Source organism: Xenopus tropicalis, chromosome 3 (genome assembly GCF_000004195.4).
Source record: "Xenopus tropicalis strain Nigerian chromosome 3, UCB_Xtro_10.0, whole genome shotgun sequence".
Taxonomy (NCBI): domain Eukaryota; kingdom Metazoa; phylum Chordata; class Amphibia; order Anura; family Pipidae; genus Xenopus; species Xenopus tropicalis.
Window position 1 is genome coordinate 69,679,066 of NC_030679.2, and position 25,383 is coordinate 69,704,448.

General features: G+C 36.1%; 1 protein-coding gene across 7 annotated transcripts in view; it reads left to right on the forward strand.

The window, feature by feature from the left end:
- ptprz1 (protein tyrosine phosphatase, receptor type Z1) overlaps positions 1 to 25,383 on the forward strand; it is a 137,474-nt gene that overhangs the window by 15,810 nt on the left and 96,281 nt on the right. For all 7 annotated transcript variants that reach the window (XM_031897558.1, XM_031897559.1, XM_031897560.1 and 4 more), the window contains 1 exon segment: positions 20,126 to 20,191. In XM_031897558.1, the coding sequence (XP_031753418.1) occupies positions 20,126 to 20,191 (66 nt within the window).

Below are 25,383 nucleotides of genomic sequence, written 5' to 3' on the forward strand. Positions count from 1 at the left end.
GGGGGGGGGCTACTGTTCACAGTAAGTCAAAGGGCCATATGTTTCGATCCCTGCTATAAATTATAGTGCAATAATAGACGGAATTCCTACAAGAGTTGTAATACAGTAACAGATGGAAAGAGTAACAGGTCGGTAATAATGTTTTATGTAGCCTTGTTATCAAGGTGTCTGAATTAATGATGTATTTCATGACTACAAATTCAGTGGAAATACGCATCATAACACTCAGAATAAAAAACAAAGCACAGAACAAGTATGAACAGGAGATTAACAGGACTAGAACTGAAGTGATTTGTCCCGGGGTGTTCTGTACTACCTGAAAAATGTACTTCTACAACTAGACAATGTAGCGTATTTAAAATGAATAAATGTGCTATAAACCAAATCATGAGACATATACACATGCACACACATACAGCTGGGTACAGTTGTAATTTTATTTTAGAAAATTGTTTTGTCAGTACATACAATATATGACTAGCTTAAGACAAAGCTCTTGCTCAAAAAGGCACATAGGGTCCAGGTAAATAGTGTGCATGTGTAAGTGTATGTCCGTGTATGTACACTTTACAGACCCACCTGTAGGAAAGATTTATTAACCTGTGCTACTGTGTGAGCATGCACAAAATATGCACTGCTGGGGAGGAGCTGAAATGTGGTAATGAATAGGTGTTGGGAATACCGTAGCATTAAGTGATTACAAAATATTGGAATTAATATAAAAAGTGTAACTTTCAGCGGAAAGAGGGACAATGAGGTTCAATAGAGCAAGGAGGACCCAGATCATTGTCCAGCAGAATATAATGCAGCAGCTGTGTACATTTATGTACAGTATGCTAAGCAAATAAGGGACTAGTTGGGAAGGTGGAACACTCCCTTCTCATTGTATGTTAGAAAAGAGGGATGATTCAGCTGCAAACAAAAAAGTTGTTTAGCAACAAATCATTGACACAAATTTGAAATATGTGGGTTTTCCTTTGAAGAAATAGGTTGTCGTGTTATTAGCCAAAATCCTTCCGGCTGTATTGTTTTCATTGTGCTGCATACACAGAGATGATATCTGATTCTTTTAAGGACAGCAATGGCATAATGATTTTAGTAAGAAATCGATATAGGGAGGAATTTACAAAGGTCTAAAAGATAGGTGCTGATTTGTCAGTGCTTGATTTAAGAATGCTGAAATTTTCCTGCAAGCTTCCTGCACATTCGACTTCTTAATCACAGAAATCAATCCAACAAGCCAATCGATTTGACAGATCAGTTGGTATGAAAAATATCCAAAATTTTTAGATTTAATATTGACTAAGATTTTCAAGATTTGTTATGCCAGACCAGCAAAAGAACACCTGTTCTGGGATGTTAAAGGCAATGGGCAGTGATGAGACTTGATTTAAAAGGCTTTGGGCAATGATGCAATATTCTAAAAAATGTATTTAAAAATGTACCATATTAATTAATTAATTGCCTTTCTGTTATAGCAATATACATTACATTGTTTTACAACGTTGACTTGCACTGAATGAATCTGAACTGATTTTATATGCAGTGGTGTAACTATAGAGGAAGCAGGTTGCATTTGGTCCCGAGTATAAGGGGGGCTTGACAGGAGTGTCAGCTTTCTCTATAGTCGTAGAAATCCCTGCTTACTCTCAGGTGTGACACGAGTGGGTGGGCAGGAAGGGGGATGGATACAGTTTTCTTTGCGCACCCTCTAAAGATTTTTTTGTGTACATACATCACTGGTTATCTGGGTATTCCTCAAAAGAGTTATCTGGGTATTCCTCAAAAGAGTTATCTGGGTATTCCTCAGAAGAGTTATCTGGGAATTCCTCAAAAGAGTTCCCCAAAATTTTACATTTACTTATGAAATATTAAGGGGGGCATTTACTAATGTTCATATTTTATTATTTTTTTTATGATTTGTGTTTTTTTTTGCACTAAAACTCAAATTTTTCATGGGAAAACCACACGTTTTTCATCATTTATTATGCGACAAAACTGCAACAAAAGAAAGAATGCACCATCTAAGAGCCATCAAGGTGATGTCTAGTCATTGGCAGCTGTCCTGTTTCCAGTTGGAAGATCTTCTTTTCCTTTGTGGTATTAGAGGTTTGCTTTTCTTTTTTTGTTTTTTGTTTTTTTAAAAGGATGTTTTAATAAATCACTTGACATTTGTGGTTTTAGTGGAAATTAATTTAGTCATGGTTTCAAAAACCTCTAAAACCACAAAAATCCAATTGTTGATAAATCTACTTTAGGCATAGAGGTGGGGCAGACAGTTAATCTCACTTTCAATTCAGAACTTCTTAGATGTTGCTGTACTCCTCACATTCCCCCTCCCTCCTCACCATCTACTTTTATTACGAGTGCATGGACATGGGTATCAGATCCCCCCCATACTGTCACTAAAAAAAAATTTTCATGGTGCAAAGCTTTCCTTAAAAACAGTGTCCACAAAATAGTACATGCTTGCTTACTGCAATTGTGAATTCCAAGGCTGAAATAAATAAGATTAAAACAATTGTTATAGTGCAAGTGAAGTTTATTTTGCTTAACAAACACGATAGAAAACAACTGGGAATTATTTCTTAGGGTGACAGGTCCCCTTTAAAGTTTGTCTTGGGTAGTCTATCATTTTAAAGTTCCTTTTACGCACATTGATTTACTCTGTATCAAGCATTGCTTAAAAAATGCAATCTTACTGGAAATAGTAGCAGTTGTATCATTTTTTTTTTTTAAACATAGGCATATTGCTTCTGACAGGTTATACCCTGTCTGCATTTGGAGATGTGGAACTTAACTTGCAAGGCAGATAGCACGACATGAAGCAAATAGTGAGTATCCTTAGTAGCTAGGTTCACTGATGGTTATCACAGTTATGTTGATGGCACCATTGGAGCTATCCATTGTTGCATGAGGAATTGCCAACTAAAACAAATTTAGGATTTAGTAATTATTGTGAAAATGTTTCTCATTGATAGGATTCCGTCAAAATGCATTTTCATTCCTACGTCTCCTTTGTGCCATTAATGAGAAACTAGAGATTTTTCGTTCATTTGTAATTTACAACATTATCGTCCCAAACTATGGTAGCTGGTTAATATTGGTATGGCTGCAGATCAAAGGTAACTGCAAGTAGATGATAAAAGATCAAAGCTCTAAGCAGTATTTTTCTTGCAATGTGGTTTATTAGCAGTATACTACAGGTATGGGATCTGTTATTCATAAACCCGTTATCCAGAATGTTCCAAATTGCGGGAAGTCAATCTCTCATGTACTCCATTATAATCAAATAATTAAATTTTTTATAATGATTTCCTTTTTCTTAGTAATAAGAAAATTATACCTTGTACTTGATCCCAGTTAAAGGACTTGTAAACAAAAATTTAATCAGTGAACAGCCTCTTTGAAACTTTCAATACCTGCCACTCTGGTTGTCCAGAGGTTAATAGTAAGGCTGCAACATCTCCTTAATCACTTAGATTTCCTTCTCCTCCTTTAGCCCACTCGCCCCCCCCCATCAGGAATTTGCTTTGATTCCTGGCTTGCCAGACATGCTCAGTTGTTCCAAGCTCAGATTACTAAACACACCCCCCAGTCTAGCAGCCAGTAAAGAGATGGCATTGCTGGTTCCCATAAAAACTCAGCTCTAACTGCCTGCTTCAGTTTTTTTCTCCTGAGCTCAGCTTTACCATTACAGTGCTCAAACAAAGCAGAACTTTTATCAGACAGTTGTGCCTGTGTGAGCCTGTATTCTTGATGAAATGTATGCTGAATAAGGGTCTGTGTGTGTATGCTGTTTGTAGATTTAAAAATACAGTAACTGGTTATGTATCAGAGGAAAAATGGCCACCGGGCGGGTGAAAGCTGCTATTTGCTTTAGGAAAATGTGATGGTGCTGGCAAACGGAGGGGATATATGTAGTACAAATGATACCATTTGGGTGGGGGAGACGTGCCCAACTGATATACATTGTAGGCAAATGAAGGCTTTACATGTCCTTTAGGATATAATTAATTCTTATTGGAGGTAAAAGAATTCTATTGGGTTTATTTCATATTTAAATTATGTTTTAGCAGACTTAAGGTACAAAAAAAATCAAGTAAAGTCTCAGATTTAAGCTTATTTAGTACCCTGGGATGAATACCATTCACCTGGACTTTTGTTTACCTTTTGAATTTCCTCCTTACCTTCCTCTGATAATAAGCGTCCCACCTTGATTTATTTTTTTACTATTTGCATATTTTAAAAAAATAATTTGGGATTAATTTTGCTCCTTGCTGCAACACCCTTTTCCATCTCTTTTTTAACTTGTCTCATAGCTTTGTTGCATGCTTTATTGGCCCACACAGTTTTAACTGTCATCTTACTGATGATGGACTTTTTCATAGACAACCCTGAATTTGGACAATGATGCTATTTTTTCTGACTGGAGGGCAGGGTACTTAATCCCATGCTTTCTATATATTAGATAAAGGGCTTGGCCAAAACAAGTAGTATGCTTACACTGCTAAAAAAAAACATATTGCAGTTAAACATACTGTTTGGAGCTGTTTTGATCACTTACTCTTGATATGTGTAGTTTACATAAATTATATTTCAAAAATTAACAAAAACTCTGTTCTCATTGAAAAATCCACTTGGCCCAGGTTGTCTGAGATCAACCTACCATGTCTGCTAGTTTTGTACTTTTTAAAGGAGAAAGAAAGGTAAAAACTAAGTAAGCTTTATCAGAAAGGTCTATGTAAATACAGCCATAAGCACTTACAGAAACACTGCACTGAGTTCTCTGTCAAAAGATTTCTTGTGTCTGTTTTCCTCTGCCAGAAACACACAGCTCTCTCCCCTCTCCCCTCTCCTGCTCCCTCAAGAATGCTAAGAACTCACCCCCATCCCTTAGGAATGTGCATCTGAGCCAATCAGCAGGAAGCTTCCTCATAGTCTTACAAACTGAGCATGTACACCAGTCTTGGTCTTGGTGCAGGAGCGAGGCATTATGGGAACTTTCTTTACACAGCTCAGTATTTTTTCTTCCTGTTTGGCTTCTGATCATCTGAACGGGAGAAATATGGTGAAACTTAAGGACACTATTGAGAGAACTGAATGTATGCCTGCAGCTTGAGATTAACTCTTTATTAGCCTTTCCTTCTGCTTTAAGCAGTAGTAAAATAAAAAAAGTTTTTATTAAATGGAAATAGTCTGGCCAACAGTCCATTACTAGTGACTTTTACAGCCACCTGAACCATCACATTTTCCATTTTTTATACTAGCAAGCTATTGTGTTGTGAATTTATGCTATAAAGGGTATGGCTTATAACTGGAATGTTTGTGTTATATTAGGGATTTAGGGATGCCAACTTTTTGTGATCTGATTACTTGTTTTGTTCCGTGCTTGCAACCTATGCAATTATTAATTGTAAAGAAGCATTGTGACTGCATTGACATAGGAATTAGCCTATCCCATTACTACTTTGCCAGACTGTGACACAACATACACATGTGTACTACTGAAGAAAAGTTTCTGAACTTAAGATCTGTAAGAGTACTCACATTTCAAAGATGGGCCTTAACAACACATAGCTTCCCACAGCTCTTCACAGTATCCAAAAAACTTGTGCCCCCAGAAGTGTATTACAGACCCTGCTGTAACGCTAAAAGCACAGAGACTCATTTTACACAAAAACAGTGGGCTTAAAAAGAAATGTTTGTCATTTATACTTTTTAACAGGTATACTAACAATAATAAAGGACATAACTATGTTTGCTAGATTTTATTTTCTGTCTGGGGTCAACTCTAAAACCTGGAAAATCTTTACAGAATGGACAGGTGAATTCTGCAAAAATTCTGTAAACACTGTTAGACCATTAAAGACATGTATATGAGCACCAATTTCACTGATGTCAGCCTTTGGTTGGTGATCTCCTGCAATTTAAAAGCCATTGTTGACATGAACAAATTTCCAGTATAAAGCACAACACACTATTAATGAAATGTAGTTATTGACAGAAGAAAATAACTAATTAGTCTGCCTATCATATAATAAAATAGTTGCATATAATTTGGCTTAAAAAAAAAACAGTTGTTCATCAAGTTATCTTTCTGCCTGTCTCTGTAATTACATATACCTGTATTATACAGGGATGCCCTCTGTAATGAGCTGTACCTTATCTCAAAACCTAACAAACACTCCCTTTGTGGAAGATAGAAGGAATTTGTTTATAAAGAGGGCTACTAAGTGGACTGGTAATTTAGCCACTTTGTTTGAACCAGGACATAGAATGTGACTTTACCTACAACTGATTAGCTGACACCACCCTGGGCATTCTCAGTTATGTCCAGTCACTGTCATGATCATGCACCCTTTCTGTTAAGCTCAATCCAACGTGCAGAGACTCAGTTTCTTTTATTTTCTTCTGGGTCTCTTTTTCATTCTCACACTTAAATTATCCATACAGATTATCCTGCCAATGTTTTAAGCATTGCTTACATAGATCTACATGGTTTTTGTATAGCGGACTATTTATTTTTAAGATAATTGGAACACATTAACTTTTTTTTACCTGTAGCAGTCAAATCTTCTAATATATTTTTAGTAAAAAATGGCTCCCACACAATAATATTGTGGCAGTAAGAAATATTTGCTAATGAGGAATAGGAATAGGTTTGCACTTCACCAAACCTACAACTAAAGAAAGACAATAACTGAAGCCAACAAAGAATTCATCAGATATGCTAAGGAGGGAAAACAGTTAAACTCTTAGTGCTATTGAAAACATTCAGTTTATTATAGCAAATGCCCACAAAGACAACGAGCTTACACATTCCATGCCTTACAATTGATTTGCTTCTTTTTTACTGAATGCTGTCAATGTGTCTGTTTTATTTATCACATTTAATGGACGGAATAACACTAGAACTTAACATCTTTTATGTATCTGCCATAAAAGTTGTTTATCAGTGTATACAGCTCTAGCACTTGTTGTTTAGAACATTCCTTTCAGATGAGAGAAACTTTGCTTTTGTCAGTAAGAGTCTGGAATAGGATAATGAATTGGACAATAATATCTTGTTCAAGCCCTTGTTATAGTTGGAAGTCACTTAATACATCTCAGGAGGCAATAAATCACCTTTAAGCATTAACTAGTCTGAACATTTAGAAAATTAATGCATTAAAGATGATTTTAAAGTGCCACTTGTCGGGTTATCAAACATTTACTTATTTTTCTTCACAATTGCCCTCACTTTCACAAAATGTTGCATAGGCTTAGTCCTATTCTGAGGCAGATAGCCAAAATCTTCTTCCATATGTTACTGGGAACCTGCCCTTTAATCTCATGAGTAAATGCATTGCTTTTCACATGCCTATCTGCTTTAATACATTTAATTTAAGGATCTCTTTTTTAGTTACTGTTGTAGGCTGGTTTTTATTTGTTTTTGTTTTGTTGTCTTCACAGCCCTCTGTCTAAATATATTGTTGTCCAGAGGGCCAGCTTTAGTTTTACCAACTGAAACATGTAAATATTATGTACAGCAGTTTTTCTAAAAGAACTCAAATAATTGGTGCATCAGCATTATGACTCAACACTTTGTATAGATCCAGTTATATACCTTGTTTTAATTATATTCTGTTGTAGAAAGAAACTATATATTATCAAAATAGATTGTGGACACCTGTCCTAAATAGAAAGATGATTTTTGGGTCCCAACCCATAGGTTAATGGAAAAGCCAAGTGTAAAATGTACTGCAATATAGCCCTGGTTACCCTACCTGTTGCCAAAATGCAGAGTAGCACAGTGGATTTGGTGGGCGCCATCTTAAATCATTCCAGATATAGGTCTGAAACAGATTTGCTGATTATTATATGTTTTCAGTCACATTTTTTTCTTGTATACTTATTTTCCTTATATTCTTGTATTTTAAATAATTTAAGGAGAAGGAAAGGTAAAAACTAAGTAAGCTTTATCAGAAAGGTCTATGTAAATACAGCCATAAGAACTCACAGAAAAACTGCAGTCCCCAATCAAAAGAAGCGCAGGATTTCTTTTCTTCTTCTTTGTACACATGTTCTTCAGGTATCAGACTTCCTGCTCTCAAAAAAATCCTTCAGGGCATGGGGATGCGTCTCTCAGTTTGCTCCTCTCTCCCTCCCATCAATTTTCAGTCTCCCAAAAAGTGCTGATTAGTAAGTCTGAAAGCTTATGTTCATTTATCTGATTAAAAATTTGTTTTATTTGCTTAATATGTTCTCTATGGGTGATGGCCTTCCTGTAATTCAGAGCTTCCTGGAAACCAGGTTTCTGGATCCCATACCTCAACTATAATTTAATAATGAAATATGCAATAACGTTTTAAGTTAATTTCTGAATAGAATCTAGGATCACAAACATTATTGTATTTTGTTCCGGACTCACCTTGGGCACTGGACCTCAATGTGCCTGTCCCCAAGTCCCAATGTGCATGCACAGGAAGTGATATATATATAGGGATTTAAGGTTTCCAGAAAAGAGATCCCATACATGTATTGTTTATTCAAAATAAAAAAGAGGTTATTAAAATGTTACTTAGTGCTATCAAATTGGTTAATGGTTTCTTACATTTAGCTCTTTGTTTCTGTATGGAGGGATGTATTATTTTGGGGCAATGAATTTGTGAATGCTGAATAGCGATTAAAAAGCCATTACTCTAATTATATATATATATACTTTTTTTTTTTTTTTTTGAAAAAGTCTCAGAGAAAAAACACTGAAACTTTTCCAAGATTTGCTATGCATCTAAATGGCTAGAAATCTGAATTTGACAATTTGCCAAATTCAGCTTGTTGAATTCATGTAGAATCAATTTCAAAGGCCTCTTCCCTTTCCTTGAAGTTCTTCCTTTTGTCTTGACACTTTAGAGATTTCACTGGGTTTTGTCCAAAAACTCTACTTTTTCGAATTGTTGCAGCAACAATTCGATAAAGTCAGGATTTTTGTGGCGAGAATTTGAAAAAGTCGAGTTTTATGACTTTTTTCACAGTGACTTTTTTTTAGCAAATATTAGACATTCAGGAAAACAAATTTAGTCGAATTTGAAAATAAAATAAAAGGAGAAATTATGGAGTTTTAGTAAATCTGCCACATAGTGTAAATATAATATACAGTATATATATATTTCTGAATGCTCTAAAACATGGTCCTTTCTCCCTGCGTTCACCCTGTGTTCTCTTCAAGAGGCCATTGCGCTCGAAATTGCACTTTGCTCACTGCATCTGCAGATGTAAATAACCTATTATATCTTACTTTTCTCTTCTCAATCACATATTCACAGTAAAACTTCAATTTTACATACCCTGATTTTAAGTTTTCCTGCATTTGACACTTGGGATAAAAATGAAAGAAAATATGCTTGAGGCATCTGAAGGACAATCAACAAAATTGGCCTATAATTAAATGCTATTTACTGCCCAACTGTTGTACTGTAAACACTGCCTTTACTGAAAATATGTAATGTACCCAGTATTCTTTAAATCAGGTTTCCCAGGTTTGCTTAATTTCCCTGCCCATTCAATCGTTTACTAGTCCAACAACCTGTCACTGCTAGGAAACAATTGAATTACTGTATATATAGAGTACTGCATTCTGTATTTAATAAGACAAACGTGGCCCAGTTGTGGGACAAACGGAAAGATCAATCGTTATCAACAGGGAATGAATGATTTATTTGGAATGGCTTCTGATGATAAATGTGAAAGAATGTACTTCAGAATTGCTCCAGTTTCATGTTTCACAGATATCTGTGCAGGTAAAAAAAAAGATATTTATTCAGTGCAAATTTTGCCAATCTTGCAAAAGCTGTCTGCTGGAGAGGTGGTTTTATCTCTAAAATAATGCAGTCATCTACAGGTTCCCACAGGCCAAATTCAAAGTAAAATACATTGGCCACATCCCAGATCTAAATTATAGCAAAATCTATAAAGCCATGTCCAGATTTATCTTAATTCCCTGTTACATTTTAGTACTCCCCACCCTATGCATTATGAAGTTCACAAAATCAGGCCTGATAATGCATGATTAAATTGAACTGTAGGAAAACACCCTGCTCTTGTTGTGTACTGGTCACTAGCTAAAGATCAGCTTGTAGATCAGGTTCTACCTATTCGACTCCCTGCTTTAAGAAGATTAGAAATGTGAAATTTGAGTCAAATGTTTAAATACACAGAAAATAAAAGGAGATGTGTAAAGATTACATAAAAGGACTTTCAGGCTAATGAGACTAGTGAGCATTAAACAATTATTCAATCAGTACTACATTTTAACATGAATCAATAAATAGAGTAAATAGGCCAATAGAGTAAATCTGGGGGAAAAAATAAAAATATGAACTGTGTTTCAACAAAGATGGAGCATAACAGGAATATTATTGTTTTGGACTGTTCTTCAGGTGTATTGTCCAGAGAGCTTTTCATCATTGAGGAATGTGTTTTGGATTAAATGAGCAAGTTCTACGGGGGAAGTCAGGATATGGGTCATGTGGTATGACAGTGATACTAAACACGCTCTTACATTTGCAACCAACATTTTGCATCTGATATATCTGAATTAAAACCCTGGCATTAGCCCAAATTCAATTCCGTAACAAGGCCTGATGAGAGCATTTTAGACAACACAGGCCAAACATTTAATTGAATAAAAACAAAATATTTGTGGATGGTACTGTTATTTTTACAATGTTTTTTTCTTCCTTATATCTTAAATGTGTCATGAGCGCTCCACTTTGAAATAAAGATAACAGTGCCCATTGCAACATAATGATGTAATTGTACCGCAATGAAAATTCTAAACAAATATATACTAAAATCCTGGGTTCAATGCTTGATCCTGATTCTCCTGACTGCCGCCTGAACTGACCTGTGCATGACTAAAGACTCTCATTAACCTTTCTGATACCACACTTTGGACCTTTTGTACTGTCTGTACCGAGCCAAGCAGGCCCTGACAAAATTATATCTAGACCATAATTAGGTCTTATTCATTCAATAAAAAAGGCTAATTTAAATGTACTGTCTTGAAACATCTATATTCCTTTAAAGTGTGGTTCCAATGAATAATGTTCAATAAATAACATCAGGACATTATTGCCTTAAAGGAGAAGGAAACCGCTTACCTTGTACCCCGGGCTGGTGCCCCTGTTCGCAGAAAACAGCACTGCCTGAGGTACCTGCAGTGGTTCGCTTCCCGCTTCCTCCTTCCGTCTTCCATTTGCTGAAATGCCAGCGGTCGGCGCATGCGCAGTAGCGTGAAAAGCCGACTTTAATGTTCAAGTTCGGCTTTTCACTCTACTACGCATGCGCGCGCAGCGAATAACAGAGGAGGAAGCACAGGCAGCTACCCCGGGCTGGTGCTGTTTTCTCCTAACAGGGGCACCATCCCAGGGTACAAGGTAGGCGGTTAAAGTCACTTGGGGGTGCCTAACATTTTGGCACCCCCAAGGGACTTTTATTTTCTTTCTCCTTTAAGAAGTACAGATGTTCCAGAGACAAAAAAAAAGACTAAAACTAAAGAAAAACAATACCCCTGATTAAAGCAGGTTTGTATAAAAATATATTGTGTGACATGCTGACTGCCTGTACATTTTTGTAATTTTTGGGGGGAATAAGCTATGGTAGGCAGGTAGCAGAGGATCAGGAGCATAGGAGACATCACGTTTTTCTCTCAAACACATAAGTTTATGTGGAGCATCTGCTCCCAACATAAACATAACAGTTCACAGTTCAGCAAATGTAATTATGATTTGTCCCTTCTTCAGGGCTCTCACCTTTCCCAATGACTTTCACACTCTGGAACCTTTTTGGGGTTTCTCACCATCCCCAGTTACACACATCCACGGTGACTCTCACACCCCTGAACACTCGAGCTTCACCTTAAGCCTTGCTGACTCTTCTCAGCTCTCACACCTGGTCACACACTTTCTCTGCTCCTCGCAGTGGCAGGAGGCACCCCCAGCCCCTCTGGGAGTTCCAAACACAGGCAGGCAGCCTTCCAGCCCTGTGCCCTGAATGACCTACTCTGAGTCAAGCACCAACCTCCTACTGTCTATCCCCACAGCTCTTTTATTTGCTGCTTCACCTGCAGCCTTATCAGGCAGCTACTTAAAGCTGGCCAAATGAATAATAAAATATTAACTGAAGTATGGAATAGAGGACCTAACCAATTAATCCTCTATTCACTCCAGGACTTCCTTATCCGGCTTTTCCTTAAACAAAGCATTTTAATATCTAAAAATACTAGTTCAATTTTTAATATTCAAAAATTGCATTTTCAAACTCAAATGCAAATTAGATAACTATAAACCCACTCTAACTGTATGTGACTGTAGCATTCACCCAAGCACACTCTATCTGCTTTATTTCTGCTTCCACATCATGTATTTAATCTGTGTACTGTGTTCAATTTAGTGGTCTCAAAATGTACAGTACATGTTGGACTCCAGTCCTTAAGAAGGATATTAATGAGCTGGAGAGAGTGCAGAGACGTGCAACTAAACTGGTTAAGGGGATGGAAGATTTAAGCTATGAGGTGAGACTGTCGAGGTTGAGGTTGTTTTCTCTGGAAAAGAGGTGCTTGCGAGGGGACATGATTACTCTGTACAAGTACATTAGAGGGGATTATAGGCAGATAGGGGGTGTTCTTTTTTCCCATAAAATCTATCAACACACCAGAGGCCACCCCTTTAGATTAGAGGAACGGAGCTTCCATTTGAAGCAGCGTAGGTGGTTTTCACAGTGAGGGCAGTGAGGATGTGGAATGCCCTTCCTAGTGATGTTGTAATGGCAGATTCTGTTAATGCCTTTAAGAGGGGCTTGGATGAGTTCTTGAACAAGCAGAATATCCAAGGCTATTGTGATACTAATATCTACAGTTAGTATTAATGTTTGTATATATAGATTATCTATGTGAGTGTATAGATTGGTAAGGATAGGTTGTGTGTGCTGGGTTTACTTGGAAGGGTTGAACTTGATGGACTTTTTTCAACCCTATGTACTATGTACTAATATGTACTATGTGTAAAGCTAGGGATGCCACAATAATGGTATTTTACCATCCCAAGTGGTAACAATCATTCTTGATGTCAGTGTTATTAATCAGGAAGAAACACAACAGATATAGGAAGGCCTTTCCAATAAAGGTGGCAACCCACTTATAACCTTTATCTATCAGAGTCCTAATCATTGACACAGAATCGCCAAGATTTAGGGTATCTGAGTAATGTATCAGTGTAATGTATCAGTGGTGCAAATTTGCACATTTGCCACTGTGCCTGATGGTTTAAAATGAATTACAAAAGAGCATGAATATTCTGTAAATTATATTCTTTAAAATGGTGCTTATTAATGTCATCAGCTATAATTGTAGTAATCATATAGAATAATGGAGGACACCTGACACTGCAGGACTTTGCCGCAAATTAATGTTTATTGGTGTTCATTTGAAAAAGGGCTTTGCCCAAAACATGTAGTGGAACATGCCAATAAACACTAATTTGCAGTGTCAGGTGTCCTCCATTATTCTATATGATGTCTATGTTTAATTAGTGCTACAACAGGAGCAGAGGAGTGATAGCCTGAAGTCTGAAGGAGTTAGCTGAACTGGAATACTGGAATTGGAAGAATTTTGGTATCAGTTATAATTGGTTCTTAGTGATGTAATTGTTGTCACGTGACTTACTGAAACTTGTGTATTATAATAAATAATGTGCCCCCTATTGTAAAGTACGAGGAAATTAGAAGTTACCTCTGTGTTCCTTGACCTGTATAAAAACACTCTTAACTTGTGCTTTTATATCATCATGGAACTTCTTGGTGACTTATAATATCCTTATATTTTACAACAGCAAGTACATTATTCACTATATATATATATATCAATCAATACAAATGGTGTCCGCACTCCAAGGCTCAATGTTCTGCGGTGTGCTAGCCAAAATTATGTCTGTATAGAAAATAATCATCTGTGGCCAGCACACCCTTCAATGTTTCATCAAAATTTTTTTATTTTAAATATATTGTTAAAACCAACGTTTCGGTCCTTATTAGGACCTTTCTCAAGGATAAAAAAATCCTTGAGAAAGGTCCTAATAAGGACCGAAACGTTGGTTTTAACAATATATTTAAAATAAAAAATTTTTGATGAAACATTGAAGGGTGTGCTGGCCACAGATGATTATTTTCTATATATACTGTATATATATATATATACACACGCACACATACACATATTTGACTTATGAAAATGTTTCACTGCTGGGCGGGATACAGTTACAGGATTTGTTTTTCAAGTACAATATATAAGTATTACATTTCTAGTTAGCAATTGCTAATGGGTCAGTTTACATTACAATTGAAATTCCTTTTTTGTGCTTTTGTATTGTAAATTTGGGCTCAGAAATGGTCACACATAAACATAATCATATCCCTGTTTTGTGTTTGTGTATTCAGATGATTTGGCAGTCAGGTTTGCTACAATAAGCTAGTAGGAAAATGTTAACTTTGCAGTTTTGTGTTGAATTACATTACAAGTAGTATCAAATTCTTTAGGCTACTGGTTCTTAGTTGAGCTTTAGCAATGAAATAGTATATTTAAAGATACAGTACACAGATTTAAACCACTTACTAAACACAGATATATTGTAGCTATGATGTTGTGACGGTGGAATACATTAGCAGTATTTACATCTGCCCGGTCAGAATAGAGAAGGATATAATCAGTAAAGACTTTATGAATCCCCTCAGGATTATAATGCAGCAGTATATAGTACTCTAACCACAGTGCACTATTAAAACTGTTAGGGGCAGATTTATCAAAATGTGAGTTTAGAGCTTAATACGTAAAAACTCGCCCAAGTTCTATTCATTCCTATGGGATTTTTGGGAGCATATTTATCAATAGGTGAAAGGTAGAACTTACCATTTAATAAATACGCTTTTAAAAATTCCATAGGAATGAATAACATGTAGGTGAGTTTTTATGTATAAAGCTCTAAACTCACATTTTGATTAATCTGCCCCTAACAGAGTGAAAAATTAACTTCTGTTGCATGCAGTATGAGAACAATCTGTGGCATATATTGGCATCACAGATTCTAAGTGAGTGAACATATGACACTATAGTAGCCTCCAAAGGGAAAAATAAATGCACATGTGACTGTAGTATTCATTATAAGTGGATTCTGAGCATAGACCTGTATGTAAAATGTACAGTGGGACAAAATTGGAACAAGCCCATGGTGTAAAAAATTGATGTGCGGCCCAACAACACAACATCAAAAGTGTGTCGTGGGCGGGTTGAGCCTTTTTGCCTCCCTCCCTGCCCGTTAGTCAGTGACTTTTGGAGGGCCACATGGGTCATAACTGTTCAGTCAGTTTGTGAGCATGTACAGTAGGTCAGATTTAAAAACAAACAAACTGTACCATATGTTCCCCCACAAGTCACTGATTGGTTACTGACTGCTAACAGCTTAGAGAGCTGTAAAGGAGGAAGTAGTGTTCTGGCCATTATATTAGCCTTCTGCCCACTCCAGCCTTTATAGATTACATTTTTACCTAACTAACTATATTGAAAACAATTAATATTTTGTGTAGTCTATCTATGTCACCCAGTTTAATTTTTACACTGAATTGTTCCTTTAAGGGAATGACTACAATTCTGCGTAGCATGTGATATTTCAATGTTCAAGATTTATTTTCTTCCTGATTCAAGTTTTTTAGCGCTAAAATCTAAAAATTTAAATTATGGTTCAAAAAAATTAAATGTCTAATATTGCAAAAAGTGCAAAAAACTTTGTCATCTAAAAGTTTGCGAGTTTATGTAGAAGTCAATTGGATTTGTCCTAGGCAAAATAAATCTGTATTTTGAAAATATTTTCAAATATTCAACTTTTTTTATTCTAACAAGGTTTCCATATTAATAAATAAGCAAACATTCAGATTATTTAAAATGTTAATTTATTTGAGTTATAAAAACTCAAAAATTGATACGTAAGCCCATAAGTGTATTAAATATCTGATTAAATGAGTGTGTACAGAGGTATTATAGCAGAAATAAAAGAAGGGATTGGTTTGAGTCTGTGGGAGGAACAAAGGTGTAAACATTTGAGATTAAACTAGTCTACTGTAGGCTAATCCTTTAAAGCAGAAAATGTTGCTCTTTCTTCAGTAATTACTGAAAACATCTAAAGATATTGGGTTTCATTTAATTATGTAGTTTCTGACGAAAGAACAGAAAAACACCTTATTTTTTTAAATTCACATATTTGCTTTTTACATGGCCATAATAAGGCTGCCAGCCTGCTTTATTCTAGGACAACATTTAACGTAGGTAATCCTTTAAAAACATGCCTTTGGGCCAGCCAAGTTTAGTCTTGTGCTGCTCGAACATTTTTCTGCAGTAGAATCTTATTTTCATTTGAATAACCACATGACAAGAAAGGTTGAATAAAGTCTAGCATTTATGCACTTTCCTTAGATGTCTAGACTTAAAAATGCAAGTAATGGAATCACTTGAGCAAAATATATGCATGCCTATACATACTTCATCATAACAATGATTTTTGAGCCATGTTTTGTGTTAAAGGGATGGTATTATTATTATTATTAATAACATATTTATAAAGGTGTATGGGGTTGGCCATGATTAAGAGTCAGCAATGTGTGAGATGTGGCATTGAGTACTGCAGTTAGCAGGTGGCAGTGGCAGGTAGTGTATATAGAAGGAATTCTAGGTTAGGTAAGTGTAATATTTTCTAAAGAAATTTGTTTTAAGTGATTGTTTAAAGGCAGAGAGAGGGAGTAAGTCTGATGGAATGTGAAAAGGAATTCCAGTGAAGGCGTGCAACCCAAGTGAAGTCTTAAATGACTTGAATGTCGCTCAGCAGTATGAGCATTTAGAGCTACTGGGTGGGGGAGAGGTGTAAATCAGGGTCAGTCATTTTTAAAATTATACTTGGCCATAGTGAAGAGCAGTTGGTGAGGTACTCACAGGAATTTCATTAAATGTAGTTGAGGCTGAAAAATGTCTTGAACATGTCATGAACATCCTGTAAATTCTACTGTATATAAACCATGCATAGTGACGTCATCAGTTATAATTGGTGCTTAGAAGTCACTTAAACTTGTCTATTATAATAAATATAGAACCCCTATAGTAAAATATGAGGATATCAGAAGTCAGCTGGAGTTGCATGACTTGTAAAAAAGCACTTGGCCTTTGGAACTCCTCTGTGACTTATAACATCCTTATATTTTAAAAAAGTTGGTACATATAGGTATATTGTATATGCTATCCCATACGTTTTTTGCTTCTGTTAACTTTACCTGCTTTACTACCACATTTTTTGCTTCATTTACCTCAATCTACATAGGAATTTGTTTTGCAGTTTCATTGTTACTGTCCATTTCTTTTACACACAATAAGCGTAATCTACACTGTTCAATTATGCATGTTATTGAGCACCATCCAGTTTGTTATTCCCCTCTGAGTATAGACAATTACTTGATACAGTATTCTAAAATACTTGGGTGTAGTGTTCATTATTTAATTGGTTGGCCTACTTTGGCAGGATATAAATGGGCTTTGTCCTGTGGAGATGGATTCTTTATTTACACATTGAAATTAACTATGAAAATATAAAGAGCTATGTTATTGATCTGTAATAGGTCATTAAATATTTAGAGTAAACTAAAATTTGATATCTTAAACAACACAATATGTCACTGGGATTCTAAAGCCATAAAAAACTAATGAGACTCTCTTATGTCATGACACTAAAAGGGAGTGATGAAAAAGAGACAGAACTGTACATGGCAAAGTTTTATTGAATTAAGTAGGCACTAGTTAAACTTTTCTTCTAATATCTAGAAAGGTTTTATTGCATCCGAAAAGGTTATTTTCTATTTGGCCTCAAAGGTAGCAAAACATTATTGAGTGTGTAGATGCTATTGCAGTGTTCCCCAACCAGTGGCTCGTGAGCAACATGTTGTTCCCCAACCCCTTGGATGTTGCTCCCAGTGGCCTCAGAGCAATTGCTCATTTTTGAATTTCTGGCTTGGAGGCAAGTTTTGGTTGCTTAAAAACCAAGTATAATGCCAAACAGAGCATTCTGTTGGCTTCCAGTCCACATAGGGGCTATTATGTAGCAAATTATAGCTCTTATTGGCACCCCAGGAACCCTTTTCATGCTTGTGTTGCTCCCCAACACTTTTTTCATTTGAATGTGGCTCACGGGTATAAAAGGTTGGGGATCCCTGTGCTATTGTATCCAGCATTCACATTTTACCCAATGGCTTATCGTCTTTGTTCACAAGATTGGAATTTAAGTTGGTTTAGCAAACTTTCTCAGAAAAAAATTGTGAAACTGGGGGAATATATTTTTGGAATGTGGACACACACACATACATGTATTTGTAATGGTACATTATATGTTTTATAATTCTGCATCCTGGGACAGAGTTCACCATAGTGGAAGTAATTTGTGCTGCACAGAATTAATCTAAATGCATTATTATAGCTTGCTATGTCTGTATATATTTTTTTACTTGACTAGGTATTAGGAGACCAGCAGCTAGTATTTTATCTATTATTTGTAGTCCCTTAGTTGATCAGAATCATGAATCCTTGTGCAGGGGCGGGCCAAGCCGACCGGGCGCCCTAGGCAACTGGGTCGGCCACCTCGCCCCTGCACCTTCCGCCCCCCCCCTCGCGTTTCAGCGTGCATGCGCAGTTCCGGGGGAGGGGGGGGGCGGTGGCTACGCGATAGTTCATTGCCCCCACTGCGTATTGACAAGCGGCGGGGGCAATGAAAAAGGAGCTAGGGGTAGGCAGGAGAGGTTACTGCCTGGCGCCCCCCAGTGTTTGCGCCCTAGGCAGCTGCCTCTTCTGCCTACCCATAGTTCCAGACCTGTCCTTGTGGCAAGTTGTGAGCAGTATTTCATTTTCATATTCATGAGTTTCTCCAATTTTAGGAACAATTTCTTAGGTTTATTATTAAAATTACAGGTCGCTTACATTACTGGATAAATAATTGATATATAAGTTGAAAAAACTGAAAACTGAATTTTCAAGGCCATTACTCTTTGTGTAAGCTTTACATTTATTTGAATTGTTTATATATAATGGAGACATTTTACATAGAAACATAGAAAAAACATAGAAAAAAATCATTTCAATGCCTTCCATTAACAAAACTATACTTCTTATAATTTTAGAACACTGAAGATAAAAAAGGATAAAGTCTATCAAGTTTTCTTTATGTTAAAAAAAAGGGATTAATGGGAAACAGAGCAATAATAATTGGTATTGTGAATGCAGATTTTATGCTATGCTTTAGTTTGAGTTTTTCAGTATATTATTTCTTAATTCCTTTTTAAGTAAAGGAAGCAGTTGTCTCATTAAAACAATATAATCTGACAGATTTATCCTTGAGGATCTACTGTTAAAAGCTGTACAATCCATACACTAAACTGTATTTGTCATAAATCTGTAGGGGAAAATTGCAGTTCTGTCCTATAATATAACTATGATTTATATATCTAAGGCAGCAATTGTGAAGAATTATAATATGTGTTTCTGGGGCATGGTAGTTGTATACAAATGGCATAGACTCCTTGTATCTGGCAGCCCAGAGTTCACTGTAGAGGTACACAAGAGAGAGGTGTGCCAGATAACATACATTGCCTAGTAGTAGCCAACCTAATACTGGCTGTAAATATACATTCTAGGAGTAGGGGCATAAAGTCAGAAACAGCACTTTCTATGGGCCCCAGAAGGTTAGGTGGGTGGCTGGGACTCTGTCTAAAGTGCATTTTTTATATTCATGTGCAAAAAATCATCTTTTTTACTAATTACTTTGTGTTACAGTATCCTCTCAAAAATTATTTTATATTTGGCACACACTTTAGTGGCCAAATCAAACAAAGATGCAACATTGCCAGAAGAGTTTATGGTTAGCTCCTTAAAGGAACAGTAACACCAAAAAAAGAAAATGTATCAAAGTGATTAACCTATAATGTACTGCTGCCCTGCACTGGCATATAAGTGGTTTTTTTTTTTTAAATATATTGACTAATGTTTGATTTTTTTGTATCTTTTTAGGTTTGCCATTTTCATATTACAGACAACAGCGGAAATTAACTGAAGAAATAGATTGGTCTTACACAGGTACAAATGCCTTTCACATATTCCTTGCTGTAAGAATGTTTGTTGCTTTCAGTTGCAAAATTTTATACAATTTGATTTTGTTTTTAAGATTGCCTCTTATCTGCAGCCTAATTTTGCTACAAGTTCTTCATGTGATATGTTTGTCTGTAGTAACTTAATATTCCTGCTCTCATCTCTTGTGTTTATGTACTGTACAGTCTAGCTGTACCTGGTAAGATTGTACTCAGCCTACAGTTGTAGCTATGAGCCCAGAATTGACAATTTGCCATGGGTGATTTTTGCTTACCATTACCATTTAATGTTTTCTCCAGTTAGTGAGCTGTTTCCAGATTCACTGCAAATAATGGGCACTCATTATATAATAAATGTGGACTTTTGCCAACTGCTCACTGGAGCGCCTAAAAGTCCGGGAGCATTCTGCAAACATAGCTTTTCTATAACAAATCCCAACATTGGAAAATTGATTGACCCATCACCTGGGTCAACCAACAAAGAGTCGTTGATTAGAGTAATATGTTATAACTTATTTTCCCTTTCTTTTCAATTTTCATCACTGGTGGGTCATAGCATACATCTTAATCCGGTGCTGTTATCTGAATACAGATATAGAGATAGGTTAAAGAAGTTATAACAAAGGGTCTGGTTTAGTTGTGAAAAAACAATACATTGGTCACACCTGGCTTAATGAAGTTGGTTTTGATACTTTACTACCAAAAATAATGTAGGAAGCAATCAAAACAAGCATGATATCCACACCCTATCCAGCACAAGCATGGAGAGCAATTTTTAGGAATCTAAAAACCAATCTTGGTTTATAGATTCCAACTAATGCCCCCCATGATCTATTTAAAAGTTTGTCTCTTATTAAAGGAGAAAGAAAGGTAAAAACTAAGTCTCATTAAAACAATATAAGGTTTATCAGAAAGGTCTATGTAAATACAGCCATAAGCACTCACAGAGACGCTGCACTGACTTCTCTGAAAAAAGATTAGTTGTGTCTGTAATTCCTGTGCCAGAGACACGCAGCTTTCTGTTCTCTGCTCTTTCCTTCTCCCCCCTCCCTCAAGAATGCTAAGAACTCACTCCCCCCCCTTAGGAATGTGGATCTGAGCCAATCAGCAGGAAGCTGACTCATAGTCTAACTAACTGAGCATGTTCAGTTTGGTCTGCATGTCTGTGCAGGAGTGTGGCATTATGGGAACTTTCTTTACACAGCTGGAGCATGGCTAGACTGAACTAAGCAGAGGGCATATTCCACCTGGTCCTAGTGCCTTGTTCACAGTCATTTTGCGTACTATCCAGTCACTGACAACTTGTTTGCACTGAGCCTTGGGTACGTTTCCTGGTCTTGTAATTCTGACTCATTTATTCAGTAGAATGAGAAAATTGTTTAAACATATTTGCATTTTCAGAGCCTACATATAGCACTTTTTTAATGGAACCACACTTTCTGCACACATCTTTTTATTATTGGTATACTTTAAATGCTTTTTGGGACTATTCTTTACTTGTGATAAAATCAGCAATCACACTTGCCTAATACAACTATTATAGTATTGTTATTAAAAGTGACACATTTACCCATTACAGCTGTAGGAAGCATTCCTGTGGCAGTTGTCGCTTTTCATTCAGGGAATGCTGAGCTTACAGTATAGTCTCTATTTCTAGCCAAAGGAGTTGGTAGGAGATACATTCATGCTTGTTCATGAAATCTAGTCAGGATATCACTATATATCTCTGAAGTAAGCAGTTAGACTGGATGACACAATCATCTCTATGGTCCTGACCTTAAAAGGAAAGCAAATGAAGAAATATTAACACAGAAATCTTTGGAAACAAATCAAACTGGCAGTGTAAAATAAGTATACCTAAGAAGAGTCTGAGCTCTTTAAAGTGGGTTCTAAGAATTAATTAATCCCTTTATTATAATATGCTTGTCTCATAAAAAGCTGGAATGTTTTTCGAATGCCACAGTAACAAAATAGAAATTCTAATGTCTAATGGCCTGCCCATACTTGCTAATGTAATTATGTATAAGAATTAAAGGAAACTCTAATTACTCTTTACATGAGAATTAACTTGGTCTTTATTAGTTATAAAGCTGCTTCTTATGCCCTATAAAACTTGCTATTTTGTTTAAATCCATTTGGCATGCATGCTTTAGCACTGGTATTACTGGAAAAGCATAGAGCATAGCAAGAGAAGAAAAACCTAATAGAATAACCTGCTTGTATGATATAAATATTAATATTTTAAGATCATTATTAAAAAAATATTAAAGATCTTTAGAAAAAATGATTTAGAATATTTAAGTTAACACATCAGTTGCAATTAAGGACATTCTTTTAGACTTGTCTTAGTACAATCCACTGTCCCACCCAGTCAAATTAAAAAGTGCTGCAGGGTAAGTGGGGGCAGGAGCAATTACAGTGATTTAGCTGTTTTTGACATTACAGACAGTGTGTATTATTATTTATGAGCTGTAATCTGAGGGTGCCCAGCCGGGTAGTGCAAATACGCAGTTGAAATAAATTTAATGAAAACAAAAAGTTGCTTACATAGAAGCTTGTGTAACTAACAGAAACTTGTGTAGTTTACATATAAAAAAAATAACAATACAGAGCAGCTTGACAGGGATATACAGGTATGGTAATGTGTTGAATATTCCTGACAGCCAGGAAAGTTTTGATAAAAGTAAAGTAGATCAAACTGCTGGCAATCTTTCTGTATTCCCCAATTCAGTCTCTAATAAGTCTGCTTATTGGGGGAAACAAACTTGTGATGCACTGTTTGCTAATGGTTACAAACTCTTGGGATTAATTGATATGTTTGTTTATGGCCCCACAAAGTATGAGTATGTGTTGAGATTATCCAATTGCATCATTAATATGATTGTAATGACCTGTAAACTACACATAAAAAACAAGTGTTTCCAACCTGAGCAAATCTTGATGGGTCCTCAGCTTTCTGCACTTTGTCATTTTGCAAAACATAGAGCCCAAATGACATCTGACATTGTTTTTTTGTCAGCTTCAACAATATATACATTATGTCCATTTGCAAATAAATATGGCCCTGGGCAGGCAGGTGTTCTTTTGTATTTCTAACAACTCATGAAGGTTTGCTGTCCTTCAGTTCTGCATGTAATAGTTTGGTTTATTCTGTCTTTATCTAACACTGTTTGCCTAATTACTTGGGTGCCCTAAAATGATTTGCAACATATATTTTTTATTATCTTCACATATGAGTAAAAAACTAAATATAACAAAGAAAAAGGCTCTAGAATTAGTTTGTGTCAAGCAGGGCTACAGTTAAAGGAACAGTAACACCAAAAAATTAAAGAGTTTTAAAGTAAAAGAAATATAATGTACTGTTGCCCTGCACTGGTAAAAGTTTTATGTTTGCTACAGTAACACTACTATAGTTTATATAAATAAGCTGCTGTGTAGGCCCTGGGGGCAGCCATTCAAGCTGGAGAAAAGGAGAAAATGCACAGGTTACATAGCAGATAACGGATAAGCTCTGTAGAATACAATAGTGTTTTATCTGCTAAGTGCCTGTGCCTTTCCTTTGAATGGCTGCCCCCATGGCTATACAGCTGCATTCTTTATATAAACCACAGTAGTGTTTCTGAGGCAAACACACCAGTTGTACCAGTGCAGAGCAGCAGTACATTATATTGGAATTTCTTTTATACATTTGAATTTTTTGGTGTTACTGTTCCTTTAAAGGAGAAGGAAAGGTAAAAACTAAGTAAGCTTTATCAGAAAGGTCTATGTAAATACAGCCATAAGAACTCACAGAAACTCTGCACTGACTTCTCTGTAAAAATCTTATAATAATTGTTAAAGAATAAGTTTACCAAAGAAGTAGGCTAGAAATGCTCCACATGAGGTTTTGAAATTCTGTACAGCCCAAGGAAACCCTGGCCCTGTGGTAGTGATCTTTTACTGTGCTTTAAAACTTTATTATGTGTTGTCGTGTTTGTTTTTCCTTTGCTTTCACCCAGCTTTTTTACCCTGGTTGCTAAACTTTAGCCTTGCTGCTGTTCTCAACTCTGTGCCGTGCACAAATGCATGGAGGGGCCAGATATGTGATTTCATTTCCAGAATTTTAGCCTTTGGGTTTTTTTGCATTAAAAGATTTATTTTTGTACTTTGGAGCACCATGCCTACGGCTAATGGAAACCATCTAAATATAATAAAGATATTTTTAGCCATTAGCATGGCCCTTGTTTTAACAGTAAATTTAGTGTCATAATTTGGGGTTAATAAGTTAAATTACTTATGCCCAGATTGAATTGGGGTCAGATCCTTGATGGGATTCTAATTAAAGAGATGATTTATAAATAAAAGTCATACTTGCATACCCCAGCTAATATATAATCAAAAATGTATTCTATCCCTGGCATAGTGCTAACCATGTCATTTGTGAAATAAGCATGAATGGGTAACATCTAGGAGTAAGCACATAAAAAAAACAGTGCAATATTGTTTAGAAATTAAATGAGCATGAATTCCAATATAAGATTTTAGTAGTCCAGCAAAAGTTTTAATTTAAAAATCCATTTGATAAGACAAGCTCCATTTGCCACTTCACAACTCTAAGGGGCACATTCATTAACGTACGATTGAATCCGAATACAAAAAAATCGTATTTCTTCTAAGTTTTCTTACTGTGTGTATTTTTTGCAACTTTTCCGTTAATTTGTGTGACTTTTTCGTACCTTGTGAGAATTTTTTCCCACCGAGTACGAAAGTTTTGGATTCATTAAAGCTTCATTATCGTGACTTTCCTTGGGCCAGGTTGGAGCTGCAGAGTGCCATTGAGTCCTATGGGAGGCTTCAAAAAACATGCACAGAAGGATCAAGGGTCAGAAAGGTTTTCCTACCGTTTACGATTGTTCGGATATAAAAATTACTTGACTTTCAGATTGCCAATACAATATTATCGTGACTATTGCGTTTTTTTGTAAGCATTTTCGTGACATTTTCGATCCTCAGAAATTATTTATCTAATCCGAATTTTACCCATTTCGGGATTCGAACTTCGATGAATCTGCCCCTAAGCGTTTTAGGGCTTTCAGTCCCATGTCTTCCAGAGGATTCTGTTAAATAAGGATACTTAGTTTTAACTCATTAGAAAACTCATATAACAAAGACTCTAACTTGTAGCCAGCTACTTGTCGCTGC